This window comes from Anabrus simplex, chromosome 8 (genome assembly GCF_040414725.1).
Source record: "Anabrus simplex isolate iqAnaSimp1 chromosome 8, ASM4041472v1, whole genome shotgun sequence".
Classification (NCBI taxonomy): Eukaryota; Metazoa; Arthropoda; class Insecta; order Orthoptera; family Tettigoniidae; genus Anabrus; species Anabrus simplex.
The window spans coordinates 93,771,398-93,795,175 of record NC_090272.1 but is presented as its reverse complement, the minus strand read 5'-3'; the positions used below and the strand labels follow the sequence as shown (position 1 = coordinate 93,795,175).

The 23,778-nt window shown below is 40.4% G+C and overlaps 1 protein-coding gene across 1 annotated transcript in view; it reads right to left on the bottom strand.

Moving 5' to 3' along the window:
- Awh (Arrowhead) overlaps positions 1 to 23,512 on the bottom strand; it is a 111,288-nt gene extending 87,776 nt beyond the window's left edge. The window contains exons 1-2 of the mRNA XM_068229053.1: positions 23,452 to 23,512; positions 15,960 to 16,096 (exon numbers count right to left, since the gene is read on the bottom strand). Of these exons, the coding sequence (XP_068085154.1) occupies positions 15,960 to 16,096; positions 23,452 to 23,512 (198 nt within the window). The remainder of the gene's footprint in view (positions 1 to 15,959; positions 16,097 to 23,451) is intronic.
- Between the last annotated feature and the right edge of the window lie 266 nt (positions 23,513 to 23,778).

Here is a 23,778-nt window from a genome sequence, read left to right as displayed (position 1 = left end):
CTTCACAGATGAATGAGGTAAAATCTATAATTTTGTCACTTTAACACCACTTACTGAAATAACCTCTACATACTAAAAACATCATTCACACATTAAAAATATCTCGATAACCAATCAAAGAAACATTGAAAGGACACTGCAACACTATTTAACACACAAAAATATTCGGCGGATAATTAAATCTCGAAATCCAGTAACAAGATAACCTCAACCAACCACACACGTGCGTGGTTTAAAGCAAACTGAATGTAAATATGGCCCCACACGTGGCCCAATGTGGCAGCCATTTTGTCACGTATCGATATGTGCATTCAGGTCTGATGATATTGTAGTTGGTCTTGAACTGACTTCCTACGGGCACATAACCCACCTGAAACGCTGCATGGTCACCAACAGAATCCTCACAGTGACAAGTAGGGGGAAGGTTTCCAAGACCAAGTGAATCACCTCAGTAAAATCAGACCGAGAGGAACTGCAGATCCCATTAGAGACCACAGAAAACCGATATCAGTACCGACAGGTCGTCCGACAGGGTATCTTCCCACTGTCCCTCACAAGCAAAAAGAGTTCAGGGACCACCAGTGGACCACCAGTGGACGGATGGAAGGAAGCAGACATACAGCCAGAAAATGACAGCATACTGGGCCAAGAAAAAGCAGAAGACCAAGCTAAGAGTTAAGACGAATCCCATAGTCCTCATTATGCCAAAACAGAAACAAAAACACAAACACAAACACAAAATAAAATAAAATGATTGGTACGCTGTGCATTGACACGGCTGGGACCATTTTGGAGTGATAACAAGCAACGCGAAGCTTCTCAAAATACACGTTTATTACATGTACTCATGAACATTCTTCGAGAATTAGGGTTTGATGGGCGGAACATCCGTGTTATTAATATACTCTCTGTTGGAATGGGAGTGCTGGCATAAGCGGTGATAGTCGTGTGGAAGAAGTGTCAATTATAAAAGGACTTCACAATGGATGTATTCTTTCACCAATGCTTTTCAACATCTATTCAGAAAAGATTTTTCGGTATGCTCTTTGTGGAAAGACTCGAAGAGTTATTCGTGGTTAACGGAGTTGTCATAAATAACACCAGGTATGCCGAGGACACTGTACTACTTGCAACCAATCCCCAGGATCTACAAGAACTACTTAATGACACAGAAGCCAGCAACGCCATGGGCTTGAGGCTGAATGCAAAGAAGGCCAAGTGGATGGTTGCAAGCAGGAAGGAAGAAAGGTACCCGGGGTAGTCTCAAAGCAGGAAAGCGACCTTGCTCCTGAAATCCGTTGCAGAATTGAACTGGCCAGAACTTCTTTCCAGAAACTTAGAAAACTTTTGACAAGCCTTTACGTTTCCATTACACTACGGACACTACTACTCCGGGACTTTCGGCATCCTACCATACAGCATTAAGGCATGGACACTGAGACAATGTGCAAGAGATTGAAAGCGTTACAAATGCTGAAGTACCGAAGGATGCTGAAGATACGTTGGACATCTAAAATTACCACTATAGAAGTTTTGCAACGCATGAACAAAGAATCAGAAGTTCTCACTACCCTCAAGAGAAGGAAGCTACAATACTTTGGTCCTATGATGCGGAAGAGTAAATGCCACCTTCTACAAGTAATACTCTAAGGGAAAATTAATGGTAAACGTGGTGCGGGCCAAAGAACGTTGTGGCTCAGCAACTTCAGCCAGTGGTTTGGGGTGACGAAGCTTACTCTGTTCAGACAGCTATGAACAAATAGCAGATCATGCTACTGATCGTCAACGTTCTGAGAGGACATGGCACAAGAAGAATAAGAAGAAGAAAAAGAAAAAGTAGAAGACATGGTTTGTAAAAAAATTTGACGTTCCTTTCACCTACTTTGCCTCTCAACTTTAGTGAGTGGCACTCTTTTAGAATCCCTGGGAGATGATTTCTGTTGACCGTGAATGAAACCTCTTCTTGCAAGAGGTTGGGGGCGGGGGTGTCATATTACATAGACCCTTTAAACCAGACTGTTTAGAATGTTTCCATGGGATGAATTCGTATAATAATAATAATAATAATAATAATAATAATAATAATAATAATAATAATAATAATAGTACTGACGTGCCTGGTTAGCTTGTGTGGGGGTTTGGCTTTGAATTGAGCAGGGGCTAAATGTAACCCTGCATAAGACACTGGGGCGTCCCATATGGCTGATAGGGGACGTTCCTATAGATATGCAGGACAGATGTGAAGAAGACAATGCCAAATAAGCACCCGCGGATCAACTGAGGTCAAGAGAAAAACGGTCAAAGCTTTCAAAGGCGGAAGAAGAATCTCACTTCTCAACTGTTGAGAGGGCGAGAAAAGAAAATCATTTCAGACTAACAATCTGATCTTACTTTGGAATGTTATTCCTACCCTTGAAACACACAATCTCAATTGCAGAATGGAAAAGCCGCTGAAAGAAAGCACTATCCCAGGTGGCAGCTCGGAAGAGAAATCCACCATTGCGTTATGCAATGCATCGGGACCTAGGGTCCTGGGGAGTCCCAACCTCTGCAGTAAGGATGAGTCGGAGCATCCTTGGAATCCGCCCAGACTTAAGTTTAAACAGAAGTTTTTTGCAGGCACTTTGAATGTAAATTCTTTGTTGAAGGTTGGTAAACAGAAGGAATTAGAACTACTTCTAGATAGAAACGAAATTCAAACCTTAGCAGTACAAGAGACGAGATTTTTGGATGAGAATGTGACAGAAACAAAATATTATTGAATCTTTAAAGGTAAACCTGCAATTAAAATTATGAAAGGAATGCCACTCTTGGGAACAGCCTTTTTTGTTCAGAAAATATTTTTTGCTAGTGGATTTACGTCGCACCGACACAGATAGGACTTATGGCGACGATAAAAGATTATTATACAATGTAACTGAATTCAAATCCCGCTCAGAAAGGAATCTCTTAATAAAGAACTGCAAAAAAATATATACTTTTATTAACTGTCATGCACCAATAAATGAAGACAACAAAAACAACCCAAATAAAGTAGAGGAGTTCTGGACACTCCTATGTGATGAATTATCTAAAATTCCAAAATCAAATGTGGTGATATTACTTGGAGATTTAAATGCCCAAGTAAAAAGAGAGAGAATCCATAGACCAATAGTGAGAGAATATGCCGCACATCAAAGAATAAGCATCAATGGAATGAGCTTAATTAGTATCTGTAAAAACTTTCAACTGAAGTTGTCAACTTTCTTCAAGAAATTGCCAAGGAAAGCTAAAACATGGATTTCTCCAAATCCACTACTAGGTAAATTTCAATTGGAACATGTAGCTATATCCATAAGAAACATGAAAGAAATGATGAATGTCAAGGTAGTAAGAAGCAGAGAATTTGATTCCAATTACTACTTGTCTAAAATAAAACTAAAATTCTTACCCAACAGAAATCACAGAAGAGGGGAAAGAATAAACAAATATAACACAAACAGACTTCAAATTACACAAGAAACATTGGACACATTTCAGGAATAAATAAAAGTATCTCATCATGGGAAGTGGCAAGATGTATCTAAAGAAATAACCAGTGCAAACCAGAAAACATTTGGGCTAGTCAAACCTAGAAAGAAACCATGGTGGAATCAAAATGCGTTGCAAGAGAGAATAAAACAATGAAAAAAATGGAAATCCTCTGGAAAGACTGAGCACTACGACCAATTCAAACATCAAACTGCCCTAAACAAGACCATAAGTTGGAATTCTCTCAAACAACTGAAAATCTGGAAGAAGATACACCAACCACTGCTGAAGAAATTAAAGAAGTAATTAACAATCTTAAAAATAATAAAGCTAGTGGAGAAGAATCTATAACAGCTGAACTTTTGAAATGGTCTCAGTCAAAAATCATTGAAAAGCTGCAGTTAATCTTTGAATATATTTGGAGAACAGAGAGAATTCCAGAAGAATGGAAAGTGCCTCTAATACACCCATTGCATAAAAAAGGGGACAAGCAAAATATTGATAACTACAGAGGCATCTTTCTTCTGCAAATTGCATACAAGGTATTCTCAAAAATATTGCTGAATAGAGTAGAAACATCACTTGACAAGGAACGGGGTGAGCATCAAGCTGGATTTCGAAAAGGCAGATCTCGCTCAGAACGAATATTTAACTTAAAATCCATAATTCGTCATAGGGTAATGAATTCAAAAGACATTGTAGTGACTTTTGTAGATTTTAAAAAGGTCTTTGACTCGATTGATAGAGAAACCATAGATAAAGCAATTCGTGAATTTGGAGTGAAAACTAAGATGGCAAACCTAACACGTGAAACAGTTACTGACACAACTTCAAAGGTGAAGGGTGAGACATCAAAACCTATTAAGACAAATACAGGGGTACGGCAAGCTGACGGTTTTTCACCCCTTCTATTCAACTGTGTTCTAGAGAAAATTTGAAGAATTTTAAAAGTAAAGCATAAAGCACATAACATTTTTCCGGTAACTTTGGGAAGAAAAACAAAGGCATTGAAATAAATTGCCTAGCATTTGCAGGAGATTTTGGTACATTGTCAGAAAACCTATCCAGTACAACAACACAAATCAATCTATTGGGAGAAATAACCAACAGGACAGGTTTGAGAATCTCCGTAGAAGGAATAACATTTATTACAAACATACGGAATGCTACAAAATTCTTGGCAATAGATATTGGTCAAGTGGAAAGAGTAACGAAATTCAAACATCTGGGAGAAATAATTCAAGAAAGTGGTTTAGACAAATCTTCAGTAGACGAAAGGGTGCACAAGATGGAAAGAGCATATGGTATCACAAAGAAATTTTATAACAAAAAGTGTCTATCTAAAAATCTTAAAATAAGGCACTACACTACAGCGGTGAAACCGGAATGCCTATATGCAAGTGAATGCCTTGTACGAAACTATAGATTAGATAAAATTGAGATATTAGATATGAGAATTGTGAGAAAAATCTTAGTCCCTGTGAAAACAACAGAAGTATGGATATCAAGATCTATTGATAAAGTATACAGGAACATAGAAAACATAACAGAAACCATAAGAAAAAGGAGATTGCAATTTTTCGAACATATTTACAGAATGGATGATTGCAGATTAAGAAAAAGGATTTTCAAGTTCCTTTGGAACCAAAAGGCAACGACTAGTTGGATTCAAGAAGTAAAGAAAGATGTTAAAAGAAATAATATAAGAGAAGAAGATTTTTAGAAAGAGGGTTGTTAGTATGAAAGGATTCCAAGGTAGATTGAACGAGAAGCCTGGTGCGAAGTGGTCTGAGTACAGAACGAAACAGCATAGTGAAAGGATGGAAGAATACTGGAAGGAACGGATGAGAAAACATCAAAATATGAAGAACCGAAATGAATTTGGCACGTTGGTTCTTAGCAGGCCTCATCGGATATAATAATAATAATAATAATAATAATAATAATAATAATAATAATAATAATAATAATAATAATAATAATAATAATAATAAAATAATAATAATAATAATAATGCTTTGCAGCTTGGATGCGTGAACCATGTATTTTGCTGAACCAGTCAGGTTTTCAATCCAAAATATCTTTGTTCTACGACGCCCATATATCTCCCTCTGGCTAACTAATTGAGGAAGTTTGTAGACTACTCCACTTTTTTCATAATAAGACCGAGATGTGTCAGTGCCATAATGGAATGAGAAAGCTCAGAAGTTTCAACCCACTTTACATCGTCTCAAGAGCAAAGAGATATTTTTGTATTCTGATATGCTTCATCACTGGTAAAACCAATCGTTTCACAATAGCCGCTCGAAAACGAATGAGTGCATGGTATTGGGGTTCCTCACATTTAATATTATATCATAATATTTAAAATAAACTAGTATGAAAAAACAGGGTCTCTTATATAAACTAAGACCGTTCAAGCGGTGATTTTACTCTACAATCGGTAAGCTCCAGTATGGGAGGCGTGCCCATAGTTCTTGATATTTCAAACTGCCTGCACGTGTTCGTCCTGGCAAGCATCAGTCGCCTCAGCTGTTAACATGGCGAAACGTTACCATCGCAACGTCGTGTTTTCCTATGTCAAAGTTCTGGTTTCATCTTAATGGTCGTGTGAACAGTCATAACTCTCGCTATTGGTGTGCTGAAAGTCTTAATGGTGTTTATGAAGTCTCTCAATATGATAGGACGACAGTAAATGCTGAGAGGTACCAACATGATATGTTGACACCGTTCTTCCAACAGTTAACGAAAGTCCGACTCGTTGGCTGAACGGTCAGCGTACTGGCCTTCGGTTCAGAGGGTCTCGGGTTCGATTCCCGGCCGGGTCGGGGATTTTAACCTTAATTGGTTAATTCCAATGGCACGGGGGCTGGGTGTATGTGTTGTCTTCATCATCATTTCATCCTCATCACGACGCGCAGGTCACCTACGGGAGTCAAATAAAAAGACCTGCACCTGGCGAGCCGAACCCGTCCTGGGATATCCCGGCACTAAAAGCCATACGACATTTCATTTCAGTTAACGAAAGAAAGAAAGTCGCGTGGGTGTTTTCAAAAAGATTCAGTCCCTGCTCATACAGCAGAAAATTCCTTTCTTACAATCTCGGAAGTGTTTGCAGACAGAGTGATCAGTGCTGGTCTATTCCCCCCTCGTTCTCCAAATCTAACACAGTGTGTGATTTTTACTTGCGGAGTAAACTGAAAGAAAAAGTGTATCGAACAAATCCTCACATATTGATGGAACTGAAAGGAAACATTACGAATGAAATCAAAAACATTACAGTGGCAGAATTCACGCACGTCAGTCAGAATGTGGATACCAGATACAATGTCTGGATAACCCAGGAAGGGCGACACTTCCAGCATCATTTATAAGGTAAGATTTCATATAAGATTGTATACACGCTTAAAGCAGGGCGGCCGCTCGCGACATAAGTTCGGCTGAGGCAGCTGCAGTAGCGCAAAGAACAAACACCGTGCGTTGGGACTGAGTTTACATGAGTGATCCTGTATATTCAACGCTGTGAATACCAAAAAACCAAACATATAGGTTAAATTAATTCTGGGGAGTCTATCTGCGAAGAACTTTTACAATAAGATGCACCCATTCTTTTCCTTTGAGCGACAGTTCGATAAATATACAACCAACTGCTATGTTTTTTCTTTTTTTCATCTCATTTTATAAATTCATAGACAAAAACTGTAAATGAACCAATAATTCACTAAATTATCTTCGTTTCAGTTTTTCTCACTTAGGAGAAAAAATAAGGTTTGTCCAAATGAAGCGGACTTTTGTTGGTTTCTGTAAGAGTTTGTTTGTAATACAGGAATAAAGGGCGATGAATGGGTGACATACCTGCCTGTTGGTTCAAGCAGTTGCCCACCCGCCCACTTGATTACATACCCGGAGCCGCGGCTGGCGAGAGAACCATCCTTATACAGCGTCTTCGGCTTATCATTGCTTGTGAACTGGCATCCTTTCATTTCCTTACCAGCCTGCTCACTGTGACTGGTCTGGTTTTGGCACGACTTTATTCATCCATGACGAAACTCACAAAACTATCCGAAAACTGTACAGCGTGATACACACCCATTCCCATACACATCCTCCACTCAACGATAAAACTCGGCTCCTCTAACACCATCTGTCATTATAAACTGCATAACCGAAACTGGTCAATTCTGGACGAATTAGTGGCAATTCGTGCCTTGTCACTTTGTTTTCGCAGGTACAAGCAGCAACTAACTATTTCCGACGATACCAGAATTCCTCCAGACATCCACCGATACGTACACAATGCTTTCTTCGAATAACGACGCTCGTACTAAATTATCACTTTAATCTGGGCAACCCTTATACCAGTATAACTGGTCCAAGCTACTGTAGTAGTTCTCGTTTTTGTTGAAACAAATACACACTTCATACTTTTTTCAAGAAACCATGCTACATCATACATTTAAGGGTTAATTGACATGTCAGGGCTGCGGGTCATTCGAAAATTTGTGTAAGGAAATAGTGTATGTAACAAATTGTGTCACGCGATGTTACCTAGCAACAGAGCTGCCTCTGTGGATCAGTGGTAGAGTGTCAGCTTCCGGATCCCAAGATAGCAGGTTCAAACCCGGCAGAGGTAGTCGGATTTATGAAGGGCGGAAAAAAGTCCATTCGACACTCCATGTCGTACGATGTCGGCATGTAAAAGATCTCTGGTGACACATTTGGTGTTTACCCTACGAAATTCATTAAATCTCAGCCATAGACGCCCAAGAGAGTTTCGGTTCACTCGGTCTGCCATCTAGTGGGCCTAGAGTAAAACGGAACATCGAAATTGAGGAGCAGACAGCCAGATGGCGTCAAATTGAAATGTCTGCACACGGTAGTTGAGGCCATACGATTATTATTATTTATTATTATCTAGCAACAGTACCTTGAAAGCTGTACAGGCCGTGGATCTGTATCCAGAGAGCTGCACAGGCCGTGGATCTGTATCCAGAGAGTTGTACAGGCCGTGGATCTGTATCCAGAGAGTTGTACAGGCCGTGGATCTGTATACAGAGAGCTGCACAGGCCGTGGATCTGTATCCAGAGAGTTGTACAGGCCGTGGATCTGTATACAGAGAGTTGTACAGGCCGTGGATCTGTATCCAGAGAGCTGCACAGGCCGTGGATCTGTATACAGAGAGCTGCACAGGCCGTGGATCTGTATACAGAGAGCTGCACAGGCCGTGGATCTGTTTACAGAGAGCTGCACAGGCCGTGGATCTGTATACAGAGAGCTGCACAGGCCGTGGATCTGTATACAGAGAGCTGCACAGGCCGTGGATCTGTTTACAGAGAGCTGCACAGGCCGTGGATCTGTATACAGAGAGCTGCACAGGCCGTGGATCTGTATACAGAGAGCTGTACAGGCCGTGGATCTGTATACAGAGAGCTGCACAGGCCGTGGATCTGTATCCAGAGAGCTGCACAGGCCGTGGATCTGTATCCAGAGAGCTGCACAGGCCGTGGATCTGTATCCAGAGAGCTGCACAGGCCGTGGATCTGTATCCAGAGAGCTGCACAGGCCGTGGATCTGTATCCAGAGAGCTGCACAGGCCGTGGATCTGTATACAGAGAGCTGCACAGGCCGTGGATCTGTATACAGAGAGCTGCACAGGCCGTGGATCTGTATCCCCCTGTGGGTGGGGGCAGTAGAATAACACCCACAGTATCCCCTGCGTGTCGTAAGTGGCGAGGCCCCAGGGGCTCTGAGCTTAGGAGCGTGGGTTGGCGTCCACGGGGCCTTTAGCTGGGTCCAGGCATTGCTTCCACTTACTTGTGCCAGGCTCCTCACTTCTATCATGTCTGACCTCCCTTGGTCAACTCTTGTACTTTTCCGACCCGGACGGTATTAGGTTTCCGAGGTCTACGGAGTATTATTTTCACGCCCTTCGTGGCCCTTTCTTTCTTCATTTTTTGAAGTGTCGAATCCCTTCCAACTTTTCCTCTCTGGTTAGAGTTACTGTATATAGAGGACGTTCACCTGGTTGTACTTAAAACAATAATCACCATATCACGGCCACCCATGAATACTTCACATCAGTCTGAACGGTTGCTAGGTAAAATCACGTCACACAATTTTTGAAAGGCATATTATTGATCATTTGATTTTCACAAAGGGGAAGTTCCAGTACTTTTTTTAAAGAAAGTGTTCCAGGCTTGCATACTGTATGTACACTAGGAGGAATTCAATTATGGGTTCATTTCCGTAAGATATTCTTGAATAATAATTTCGCGTTGTTCCTATTTCTAACCTGTCTTCTAAGGCAGATACTGCGATGTGGGAGGGGACATTCGCGTGTTATTCTGGTATAAGAGTTTCACGGATGTTTGGGAGAGCACAAATTAACCATTTCAGATTGAAATCCCCCGACCCGACCGGAATCAAACTCTGGACCCTCTGAACCGAAGGCCACTACACGCTGACCATTCAGCCAAGGAGCCGGCAATATATTATTGTGAATTAAACGCTTCAGGATAAATCAGATCGTTACAGTATGGGGCGATTTCGAGACGAGTCTAAGCGCCACTACGTGGGTGGTGTGTTGCCGGCCCAGCGGGGGCAAGCTCTGCCGGCGAGCGCACAAGGTGCAAGGTGTTAATTGTCTAATTTATTCTTCCCGCCCTCGCTCAAGGTTAATTAATAAGGCGCCCCCTGGGGAGAGGGAGATTACACTCGCAGGTGATGACACTTCCGGTCACTGGACCCCGTCGGTGCCAAATGAGATTTTCTTATGCAAGGAAATTAGGAGTTTCCTTCGCAATAGCATACCATGACCAATGAAGATACAAGATGATTATTATAATTGCAATATGCTGATATTTTTTCTTTTTCTTCTTCTTCTTCTTCTTCTTCCGAATTTGGCCAACTGTGGTCCGCATAGAACTTAAGGCTTGTTGGCCTTTCTTCTCTTCTCTTCCCAGAAACTTTTCATTCTCTCGCTTCGTATTTTTCTCTCCTCCTCAGAGATTATCCGGTTGGGCTTCTTTTTAGGTGGTTTGTCCTCAAAATATTTGATTTTGTTGATTATGTTTCTAAACTCTTTCCTTTTATTGATCACCTCTAGTGTAATTCCAACTTCTTCTGCATCTCTTTTGACCTCTTCTACCCACTTAGTGGTGGCCTTCAATTATACAATGTACTTAAAGATTGGTCAGTCTGCTTTCATCCATTCTTATTAGATGTCCGTAGAAGTTCAACCTTCGCTTCCTGATTGTGTCTGAGATTTTTTCCGTATGTTTATAAAGATCCTTGTTTTTCCTTTTTTTTCCAGGTTCCATCAGTAGTTTTCTGGGGTCCCAGAATCTTCCTTAGGATCTTCCTCTCTTTCTTTTCCAGTTCTTGTAGCTCCCCTTTTTTATTCAAAATAAGACACTCTGAGGCATACAATCCTTCTGGTTTGATTACTGAATGATAGTGTCGGATTTTGGCCATGTAGGATATTGCCCGTTTGTTGTACATACTCTGGGTTAGTTTGTAGGCCAATTCTAATTTTCTGATTCTTCCTTTGATAGCCTCTTTGTCTAGCCCATTGGGTTGGATCCATTCTCTCAGGTATCTGAACTTCTCTGCCCTTTTAGTCTTCCCATACTTTATCTCCATATTTATTATGAAGGGATATTAAAAATTTCCTTCTGAATGCAATGCTGCTAAAACTTAGGAAGATCTTAGATAATTGTTAATACTGCGTTATACGAACATTTATTTTTTAATTTTCATTTTTTTTGTAGAGGGAAATTACAGATTTTGTTCGAAATAGCAGATCATGACTCAGGAAGATTTAAGGTAATGGTGGATATTGCGTTAGTGTGAGATGTTTTAAATGCAAGGAAGTGGCGAGTTGCCTTAGTAATGTCATACCATAGCCCATGAAGATATACAGGATAATGGTAACCATCTCGTTACGCTCAAATTTTCTTATAAGTTACATAGATATCAATGATTTCCTTCGAAATTGTATACCTTCATTCAGGAAGACCTAATATCGCGAGTAATGTTGTGTTTTTAACAAGTCCAATAGAAAAGGTAACTTATGAAAAATAGTTTATTAACACCAAGGATGACCTGAAAGAAATGATCATTCATGGAACAAGATATCCACGGCAGAAGCACATTCAGTAACAAGATACAAATATGTCATTGGTTCTAGGAGCCAGAAACAGCAACCAGGAAGAAACAACATTGGGTGGATAAGAACGAAGCTGCAAGCAAGGTAACGAAGGATTACTGGCGCTAAAGAAAACAAATCATAGTCACAGCTGGACAAAATAAATTCAACAATAATAATAGTTATATGGATAATAATATTACCGGACGACTTAGTCGTGCGGTTAGGGGCGCGCAGCTGTGAGCTTGCATCTGGGAGATAGTGGGTTCGAACCCCACTGTTGGCAGCCCTGATGGTTTCCCGCGGTCATTTTCACACCAGGCAAATGATGGGGCTGTACCTTAGTCAGCTCCACGGCCGCTTCCTTCCCACTCCTAGGCCATTCCTATCCCATCGTTGCCATAAGACCTACCTGCGCGGGTGCGACGTAAATAAATAAATAAATAAATAAATAAATAAATAAATAAATAAATAAATAAGTAAATAAATAAATAAATAAATAAATAAATAAATAAATAAATAAATAACAATGACAACTCACATCCCGTCTTCCACTACCGACGGGCTGAGTGGCTCAGACGGTTGAGGCGCTGGCCTTCTGACTCCAACTTGTCAGGTTCGATCCTGGCTCAGTCCGTTGGTATTTGAAGGTGTTCGAATACGTCAGCCTCGTGTCGGCAGATTTATTGGCACGTAAAAAGTGCTCCTGCTGGACAAAATTCTGGCATCTCGGCTTCTCCGAAAACCGTAAAAAATAGTGGGACGTAAAAATAATATTCTTCTACTAGCAGTCTTTTAAGAGACACTGTAGTCGTCTTTTCCACTTGACTGGGGACGGCACAAAAGCGGATTAAGCCCAGTTTTACGGCCAGATGCCAGCCCTGTGTGGATAATACATTCACTATTGCGTGTTTGTGTGATGGATGGATGGATGAATGAATGAATGAATGAATGGGATTGATTGATTGATTCTAAAGAAGCCTGATGCCGGATTTTCTAGTTGCCGTCCATGGGCGACCTGCATGTCTGGGTTTATGTGACGATGATGTAGGGAGAGGGTGAAGCGCGGTGTTAGCACAGCCTACTGAACTCCTGTCGAATAGTAGTAAAAGGTCTGCTCAAGGCTTAACGTCTCCATCCGACAGATGAATAACCATGAAGGGCGTCATATATGGCCTACTCTCACTTCATATGAGCATTTTGGAGAGGTTTGGAATTAAACCCAGGTTTTCGGCGCACAATCTAGGGCAGGGATGGCGAACTTTTTCCAAGTAGTGTGCCATTTTACGTCTGGATCATTATTATCAACTGTCTACTGTGCCACTTGTTATTTTCGTTTGTAATGGATACAACTCTTGCCTACACTCACCACCGCCACCAGCGACTTCCATCCCTAATTCCAAATTATGTTTCATAATGTATTGTATTGTAAAATACCAAATACATGTGACGTATGATGACCCAAATTAAGTAAGTAGCGCTGTAGCAAGTTTCTTCATGGCCGAAAAATTTTGCGGGAGGCCCTTCCACTGTTCAAGTGTTAAGTTCTCCGGCTTCTGGAGAGAGTATTCACTATCAACAGCACTCACTAATGCTTCATCAAGTTGTACGAACTTTTTCACCCATACATGCTTTCTTAAAATTCAGTCAACTCCATTTCAAAACTATCAGTATCGAACCAGTAAAAAAACCCCTCATTTGTGCAATATGAGGTTTTGAAGTAAAGTGCGATAGTTTCTCCAAATCTCGAAATTGGGATAATTTCTTGGCAACTATTTATCTTAATGGAAATTCTAAGTTCCCATGGAGGGAATTAGATATTTTTCCACCAATAGAGCATATCAAAAATCTGATCAAAAATTAGATGTTCACTTTTCAGGCGTTTGCTCTATTAACCAGCGTTTTTATTTATCTTACAAAGTTCACAGCAATAAACAGTTACTCACTAAGAATAATTATGCGATGCTGGCAACCACACACAACCCTGATGTGGGTGAGCGAATGGCTCGTCGGCCGCATCTGACTTCCGGACCTATCAGTGTTGTAGTGTTGCCATAATGCACGTTCGAATGGAACTAGAATTTAGATTTTCGGTTTTTATTTCTTAAACCTGAAACACTATGACTATACGATGCACGAGATATGTATAGTTTATAGTACAAAACGTACATAAAAATTTTAATATATGAATGTGGTGTGCCACCGAAATCGTGTTCGCGTGTCACCTAATGACACGCGTGGCGTAGGTTCGCCATCCCTGATCTAGGGATTTGATATGGTAGGTTATAGCACCACCTCTCCTACCCGGTCAGCCTAGATTTTGATGGTGAAATATATTTTCACCAACGGAACTCAAACGAATTAACGAGACTCACTAATGATAAAGACTTGACGCCTTAACGATGTTTGCCACTAGGCGTGATGTGTAGTAAGATGATCACAAACAGCCTACCTCCGAGCTAGAGGTAATAAACGCTTAGGTATTGTGAAAGCTTGATGCGGTCCTAAAAAACATGTTCTGATCTCAGGCAGTTCATCAGCTTTTCCTTGTCTCTGGATGTCTCTGTTACCCGGAAGTGACCGCATGTTTACATCAATATGTTTATTTATTTATTTATTACCGTAGTTTAGAAGTCACTCCAAGACTCAGTGAAGCTTGAAGATTTTGTTTGCTTACAAACTGATTCCTTCAGCTAAGCCGTGGTTCTTACCAACGGAAGACTCATTACAACTATTATAAGGACGTGCTTCAACTAAGGTAACTTTCCGGATCATCTCTATCGCATAAGCGTTGTGATGTGTCTATACTGTGTATGAGACGGAACTACTATTAGAGACAATCAACTACTTTTTCTTCACCTGCAGAACGTACCAAAAATAGCAAGAGACTTTCTTGACATTAACCGGCAATCAACAGAAATTCCCGACATCCATATCTACACTCTGCTTCATAGGGTAGAAATATATACCTTGCAATCATCCAATATCTCAGACACATTTGCCTCGAAATTTAATTTACCGTACTGTATTAACTTACAAACTCTTATTTTTGTGAACGTCAATGTTCTAGAAAGAAGAATCATGAAAAAATCTTAGCACCAATGAAAACAAAAGAACAATAGAAATTAGGTAAAAAGGGAATGTAAGAGAATATAGAAAATATAACGGAAACAATAAGAAAAAGGAGATTGGTATTTTTTAGACATATCTATAGAATGGATGATAACAGAGATAAAAGAACTATTCTAGTAAATTTGGGAGAAAAAAGTCAATAACAAGCTGGATACAAGAAGTCAAGAAACATTTAGAAAGATATAAAATAGGAGAAGATTTTTGCTATTTGTTTTACGTCGCACGGACACAGTAGGTCTTATGGCAACGATAGGATAGGAAAGGCCTAGGAAGTGGAAGGAAGCGGCCGTGGCCTTAATTATGGTACAGCCCCGGCATTTGCCTGGTGTGAAAATGGGAAACCATGGAATACCATCTTCAGGGCTGCCGACAGTGGGGCTCGAACCCACTATCTCCCGATTACTGGATACTGGCCGCACTTAAGCGACTGCAGCTATCGAGCTCGGTAATAAGAGAAGAGGAAACTATGGAAGGAATTTAAAAAAATAAGGTTTTTAGAAGGATTCTAAAGAAGAATATAAAGGAAACTTCGGTCCAAAATGCAATGAGGAATAAGGAATAAAGCATCCTGCAATGATGAACGAATACTGGAAAGAACGGAACAAGAAACAGCAAGGAAGGATGAATAGATAAATACATGTGGGTTTAGCAGGCACCATCGTACAGAAGAAGGAGAACGTCATTGTTAAATCTTGATATGATGTTTTTTTCTCACAGGAAGAAGTCAATTTATTGTATGTGAGTGGACTGTTTTATTCAGATTCGTCAAGAAAAATCAGATTATATCAATAGAAATATCAAATAATGAAGAAGTAAGCAGGTCAATGGTCAAAACATGTATTTAAAAAATCCAATATACTATATTTGCCTGACATGTTAGTCCTGGACTATTCAGTGTGATCTGATGTGGATCATCGAGTAGTTAGTGATCAAACGCTCCACATTCATTGGTCTGCGATGTCAGGGTTCACCAGAGTGATGAGGCTCTACGAGTCAAGTCTGGCGCGACGAATTACACCATTAATCTTCCAACTTCCAATGGCTCAAAATGGCAAGCAATAAATGGGTCACTTATTACCTGGCCTCTAAACAGACAGCCTTGTTGCGGCGCTGCTCATCCTTATGCATGAGACCTTTGTCCCTCTTGTGACGTCACCAGGCTTTCGTCACCTTGGAGGAACCAATAGGCTCCAGCAGCATCTCCATTGCAATGGCATTGTTCACATTCTCGAGACTACTGCTAGGACAGCTTGTAGAGAAACTGAGAACTACTTTCTTGACATTGAATGCCGAGAAAAGAATTTTGCCTGGACAACATTTAATTAAGATAACATCCGTCTCCCATAATATCGGAAACCACAGATCAAGGAGAGGGTATTGTTTATTCTAATCTTTTCTTATTTTTGATACATGCAGTATGCAAAAGTTGATATCCTTTAGCACAATTATATAACACAAATAAATCAGAAATAAAGAAGCGTCCAGAAAACATCATAAACCAATTTTAACACTTAGATGATTTAGGAACTGAACAGAGATAGACTAGCCTGGAATGAATAGTAGAAACGTTTTGTTAATAAATAAAACTTTAAAAAAGCAAAACTAAAACAAAAAAGAACACACTAAACATTTCGGACATGCTATAGAGTTTTATCGGGTACTCCGGAAAAGTGACGCCCCCCTCCCCCCCACCAAATAAGGGTGACCACAGCAGTCATCCTCAGTCCCTGCATACCTCGTCCGACATCTCCAATGAATATTAATATTATATTATCAGAACATGCAATTTAAATAGAACATGACGGCTCATTATTTATATGCTATAAGTATAATCTACGTACCTAACAGCTCTAGACTTCTACAAAGTTATATTGTCTAGTTACCTTAGGCACAATTCCGTCACTAAATATCATGTATCAATTCTTACCTCATCAGTTTATTTCTCTATATTCCCTTAACAGTGCTGAATAATGTAGACATTCTTCCCGGGTAACTCCACTATCTGTTCAATAGCTTTACAACGGTATAAAATTGGGTTTCGTTATCAGTTTTCGTCCTATGTTCCTCATCCATAAATTTCTCTCTTATTTCCCTTGTCTCTAAACAACCTTTTATAAGATATGCCCATTCCATTTCTTTGGAATATAATAAACATGCATTATCATCCTTATTCCATCTGTATGCTTTATTTGTATGTATTCCCATTACGATTATATTAATCCCCTCATTTCTCTTTTGGTACATTATCTACATTTATCCTCATTCTCCCAATTACAATACAAAATTCCGCTAGTGACCATTTATTTTTACACTGTGAAGCAATTTGGCAACATTTAATTAAATGCATCAGGGTTCCTTTCACATATCCACCGGAATAACATGAGGAGATAAGAATTGCTCGCTTGAAAACGCTGCCAAACTTGATGGGGTATAATAACATGCAATCATGGACAGAAGAATCTAGTTCTTTAATCGTTCCATCAGCACAAACAAGCAGTCATCAATAAATGAGACTCGCTCATCTCTTGTACTGTACGCTCTCTGTTCTTTGGCTTCTGACATACAACATCGCACGGGTGAGAGGAATATTTGCTCTGAAACTGAGACCAGGAAGAGAAAGTTCTGGCAAGTATATACAGTGTTTAAAGTGGATCAATTTATACTTGTGTAAAAGTCTTTTGATATTTATTTTAATTAATGATCACATCGTTCCAATGAGATGACGTTATAAAGCACTAAACTGGCAGTTGCTAGCCTATAGAAACAGCCATCGATCAATAGCTCAAGGCTCGTGTATGTGAGTTCGATCCCGTCTCAAATATCCCAGCCTCGTACCGGTGGATTTATCGGTACATGATAGGAACTCCTGTAGGTTAAACTTTAGGCACAACAGAGTTTCCGAAAAATCGTTAAAATGGTTAGTGGGACGTAAAACCGGTAAAATTGTTATTAATCTACGGACACGAGGCTGGCATATCAAAATCAAAATCAAATCAAGATCAAATCAAATCAAATCACCACTGATCTACATTTAGGGTCGTCACCTGGGTGGCAGATTCCCTGTAATTTGTTTACCTAGTTCTTTTCTTAAATGATTTCAAAGTAGATGGAAATTTATCAAACTTAAATGATCACAATCCCTAATTATTCATCTTCCAATACCTGACTATTTGTCCCAATTTTTCGTCTTGAATTCCAACGTTATATTCATATTATGATCTTTCCTAATTTTGAAAAATGTCTTTCAAGGTCATTTCGTCTACTAATGTCATTCCATGTCATCATCTCTCCACTGACAATGAAAATTCTGCTTAGTCGAGCATCTCGTCTCCTTACTCCTAGGTCTTCCCAGCACAAAGTTTTTAACATTTTCGTAACACTACTCTTTTATCGGAAATGGCCCAGAACAAAGCGTGGTGCTTTAGTTTGGATCTTTTCCGGTTCTTGTATCAAGTAATCCTGATGAGGGTCCCATATACTGCCACCATACTCTAACTGGGGTCTTACCACAGACGTATGTCCTCTCCTTTACATCCTTACTACAACCTCTCAGTACCCTCATGACCAGATGAAGAGATCTGGAACTTTCATTTACAAGCCCGTTTATGTGATTACTAAGGCGAGGATTTTGGCATAAATGCCTATTTTTATCCTCAACCCAGAACTGTAGGCTCATAAGTCTAAAATTTGTTTCAGGTGATTTTTGAAGGATATAAATGTGTTTTATGGATCCAATAAATGCCTATTTCTTGCATTATTGCCTATTTTGTAGATATTTGCATGGTAAGTGCCTAAAACGACAAATATAAATTGTTAAATCGTATTTTTTCACCCATCTCTACTTTGTTAGTTTTCTTTACCAGTTCCAGGTTTCAAGTTTGAACAGCTACCTTCCAAGATAAAGCAGCTGGAGGAGAGAGAATAATCTCTTGTGAAGGTTTTATGGAAGCGAACATCGCTACCCTTAATGGAGCGAGAGAAGATGAGATCAGCGCCAGATTCCACAGTATCATGCAGAGGAGTGCCGGCTGGGAGGATGCATTGGCCATTGCTGCTGTTTTCAAAGGGAAGGACGTAGAACCATCACCAGGTTTCACACCAGCAGTGCTAGCTGCTCTTACATACTGTCCCCCGACCTCATGTGAAGTGGAAAGGTCTTTTTTTTTCAATTTAAACATATATTGGCCAACAACATGCAAAGTTTCACCGTTCAAAATTCGGAACAATATCTGGTTTGCCATTGTAACATGTGCTGGACTAGATTCCTTTGAAGTGTCTTGTTGACATAATTATTATACTGGAATAGAAATGAAATGGCGTATGGCTTATAGTGCTGGGAGTGTCTGAGGACATGTTCGGTTCACCAGGTGCAGGTCTTTTGATGAAATGATGATGAAGACGACACACACACCCAGCCCCTGTCTTCAGCGAAATTAACCAATGATGGTTAAAATTCCCTGGAATCGAACCCGGGACCCCTGTGACCAAAAGACAGCACGCTAACCATTTAGCCATGAAGCCGGTCATTATTATACTGAGTAATTTTAAATGATAAAGATATAGTATATTCGGGTTGGGTTTTTAGTGCGTATTTTGCTATTTGATAGTGTATATTTGCCTGCCTACTTTGGGCATTTTTAGTTATCCCCGTGATGATTTTATTAACACCTGGGCGATTCCCATCAACACAGTAATTACAACAGAGGACTACTTCTCCTGGTGAAACTTACAACCTGACTTTTCACCCTGTTTATCATCATATCATTGTCTGCCGACCATCTCACAACTTTGAGAGATCGTTTTCTTGAAATTGCTCACAATACCTCAAACTTCAAATACAGTCGGACTAAGCCGGGATTGAACCCTTCAACGTGAGCTCAGAGGCCCAGCGCTCTACCGTCTGAACTACTCAGCCCGGCATTATTATTATTATTATTATTATTATTATTATTATTATTATTACTATTATTATTATTATTATTACTCCGTTGGGGTCTTCTGGGAACGACGTGGCAAATTCAATACTTCCTCCTTTGTTGTTACTTCCTCCTCCAGTGCTCCATATGCTCACTATGTCCTCTTTTCCTCTCCTCAGACCATATTGAGCTTGTTTTCTTTCCCTTCCCGACCTTGGAATCCTTCCATTTTAAAACTTTTCTTTATAAAAATCTCTCTCTCTCTCTTTTGTTTCCTCTCTTATATAGTTTCTTTGCAAATCTTTGTTAACTTCATGAATCCAGGTTTTTGTTGACTTCTTGTTCCCAAGATATTTGAAAATATGTTATTATTATTATTATTATTATTATTATTATTATTATTATTATTATTATTATTATTATTATTATTATTATTATTATACAGTCATACGCTCTGCCTCTGTGGATCAGTGGTAGAGTGTCGGCCTCCCGATCCCAAGATAGTGGGTTCAAACCCGGCAGAGACAGTCGGATTTTTGAAGGGCGGAAAAATGTCCATTCGACACTCCATGTCGTACGGTGTCGGCATGAAAAAGATCTCTGGTGACACGCTTGGTGTTTACCCGACAAAATTCATTAAATCTCAGCCACAGACGCCCAAGAGAGTTTCGGTTTACTCGGTCTGCCATCTAGCAGGCCTAAAGTAAAACGGAACGTCGAAATTGACGAGCAGACAGCCAGATGGCGTAAAATTTAAATGTATGCACACGGTAGCTGAGGCTATACGATTATTACTATTATTTATTTATTTATTTATTTATTTATTTATTTATTTATTTATTTATTTATTTATTTATTTATTACAGGCATACTGAAGATCCTGAAACCCAGACTTCCGTGGCTAGGGGCACGTAGCTGTGAGACTGCATTCGGGAGATGGTGGGTTCGAATACCACCGTTTGCAGCTCTGAAGGTGATTTCCCACTTTCACACCGGGCAATGCTGGGGGTGTGCCTTAATTAAGACCACGACCGCTACTTTCAGCAAAAGTAAAGGTGGACTGGGGTCATCCGGATATGTGCGCGACGTGACGTCACAAAGTATGTACAGTAATGGAAGTGACGTCACAAAATGTTTTACCTAGCAACAGTGACCTTGAGAGGTGCACGGGCTGCAGATTTATATAAAATAAATAGCCTCTGTACCCATCTCTCTGAAATGAAGTGAATAAATTGTTGGATGGCCAGACATTGTTATCTATCAACCGTGCAGGCTATGATATAAGTTATGGATGGATGCAGAATGTTACCCAGCATCCATGCTGGCTGTGATGTAAGGTATAGATCGATGCCCAGACAATGTTATTATTTCTAGGAACCGTGCAGGTTATGATGTAAGTTATGGATGAGTGGCCAGGCAATATTATACCTATCAACCGCACAGGCTGTGTGTAATGGATGGATGGATGGATGGATAGCCAGACAATGTTGCCTAGCAACCGTGTAAGCTATGGATGGATAGCCAGACAATGTTGCCTAGCAACCGTGTAAGCTATGGATGGATACTCAGACAATGTTACCTAGCAACTGATGTAAGGCAGGGCCTCTCAGGGTGCATGCACTGTGCACGGTGCAAAATACGACTTCGCTTGGTTGACCAGAGTGCAGACCCCAACTCCTTGATTTGTAGCAATAGCGCTGTTTCTCTCTTTCCCCACGCCTGTCCCCCTCGCTCTCCCTGTCTCCCTCTTCTCACTTGCTCCGTAGCGCTCCAAATCCGAGCTGAGTTGAGCCGAGTTGACCCGAGCTTAGCCGAGTAGCCCAGAGACGAAGCGTTGGTCCGAGCCGAGCCGAACGGGACCGATGCACTGTGCACAGGAACTCTGCACCGCTGTTTGCACGCGTGAGATTTTGGGCGTTTGAGAGGCCCTGATGTAAGGCATGGGTGGATAGTCAGACAATGTTATACCTAGAAAACGTGCAGGCTGTGTGTGATGTAAGGTATGGATGGATGGCCAGACAATATTGCCTAGCAACCATGTAAGGTATGACGTAATGTATGGATGGATGGCCGGACAATGTTACCTAGCAACTGTACAAGCTATGATGTAAGGTATGGATGGATAGTCAGATAACGTTATCTAGCAACCGTACAGGTTGTGATGTAAGGTATGTATGGATAGCCAGACAATGTTACCTAGTAACTAATGTCTTATGGCTGGCAGTCATATGAAATTAGCAGCCATTGATGGATTGCTATGACCAAGAGACATAGTCATGACCATTTAATTTTCGCAAAGGAAAAAGTGATTTCTTTTTGGCAATCACGCTTATTGTTCCTTCCTCTTCTTACATGCCTTTTCCTAATTTGTGTTTTAGAATTGATTCTGTTTTTCGACCGATGTCCTTTCTGACGTCAATACTATTGCGTATGTTTGTGGTGATTGGTAGTATGGTGTGCTGCATATAGACGAAGAAAACAATCAAGAATGAACCATGTGCAGTTTAAATCTCCATCTCAGGCATGAATCGAACCCAGTGCCCTCTAAACGAAAGTTCAGTGCTCTGACATTCAGCCAAAGAGTTAGACAATCATGTTGAGTGCGAAACGAGGGAATTAACGGCGGGAGAAAAGGGGCTAGAAGGCGATATACTGTACAAAATGTTGGAGAGTGCTCAACAGTGTTGCCAAATATTTGGAACTACTGTTTTTATATTCAACATTAAGGCCTCCAGATGTGATTACAATAATGATTTTTGTAGTACAGTAGCTTTAGGCGATCTACTCCGCACCTTTCCTTTTATATAATAAACAAGTGGTCCTATATATTTAACATATTAGCTCCCGGCGGTGTCGAAATGTATCGCAACCCCGTTGTGAAAGAGCGAATACTATGAAGAGGATATTGAATTCACAAGTTTCATTTCCATTGTGGGACCTTAAGTGCTGGTCTACAACTTATCAATGTACTGTAGGACGTAGGAGTTCTAGAGGTAGTTGAGGGTGTTGCATAACTGCAGGAGATTCTTTATATATGGAAATCGAGAGGCTTAAAGCAACAATAATTACAAAGGCGCCCGCGGAAATCAATATTTCTGAGTAGTTGCAAACTGAGCTGAGAGGTAGCAGCACACAAGAAGTGATTATGAGAGCGTAAAAATGCTGCTAATTTTAAATACCGTACAATAACATCTATTTGGAAAGAGAGTAACAATACATGGATTAGATATAACTTTGGTTCCGGTTCGCGAAGCATAGGTTAGGGATCCAATATGGTGGCGGCCCCGACGACCTCGCAATGAACTGAACAGGTCTGCCAACCATCGGCGCATGATATACAGCTACTGAATAAGAAGCAGCAATCCAGAAAGGAGTCAGGTAAGGCTGCATTTTGCCCTCCACCCCCTCCCGCTCCTTTTCAATGTATAGAACAGGCGATAAAGTAAATCAAAAATGAATTTGGAAAGAGAATCAAAATCCAAGGAGGGAAAATCGAAACCCTAAGGTGTGCCGATGATATTGCTATTTTATCTGAGACTGCAGAAGAACCGGAGAAATTGCTAAATGGTATGGACAGAGTCTTGGGGGAAGGAGTACGAGATGAAAATAAATACGGAATTCCAAAACAGAAGTACCAGGTGTATGCCTAAGTCTTTTCCAGTTGCACTAAGAGATGGCGCCAGCGAACAGTACGCAGCGTATGATATTGACACATAAATCACTTTGTTCGTCTGACATTAACCTACCGACACCCTCAAGTTGAGTCCGCCGAACACTAGCGTCTGTGTTGTATCGTTCAGTGACCATGTCGACGTTTGTGCCTGAAAAAGAATATTTGCGGCACGCATTGCTTTTCTTATTTAATGAAAAGCAAAAGGCTGTGGAGAGTCATCGTTTGCTGGTAGAAACATATGGTGAACACGCTCCTTCCATTAGAACAAGTGAGACATGGTTTCTACAATTTAAAAGTGGTGATTTCAGTGTGGAAGACAGTGCGCGCTCTGGTAGACCACAAAAGTGTAAAGACGAGCAATTGCAGGCGTTACTGGATGATGACCCAGCTCAAACTCAAC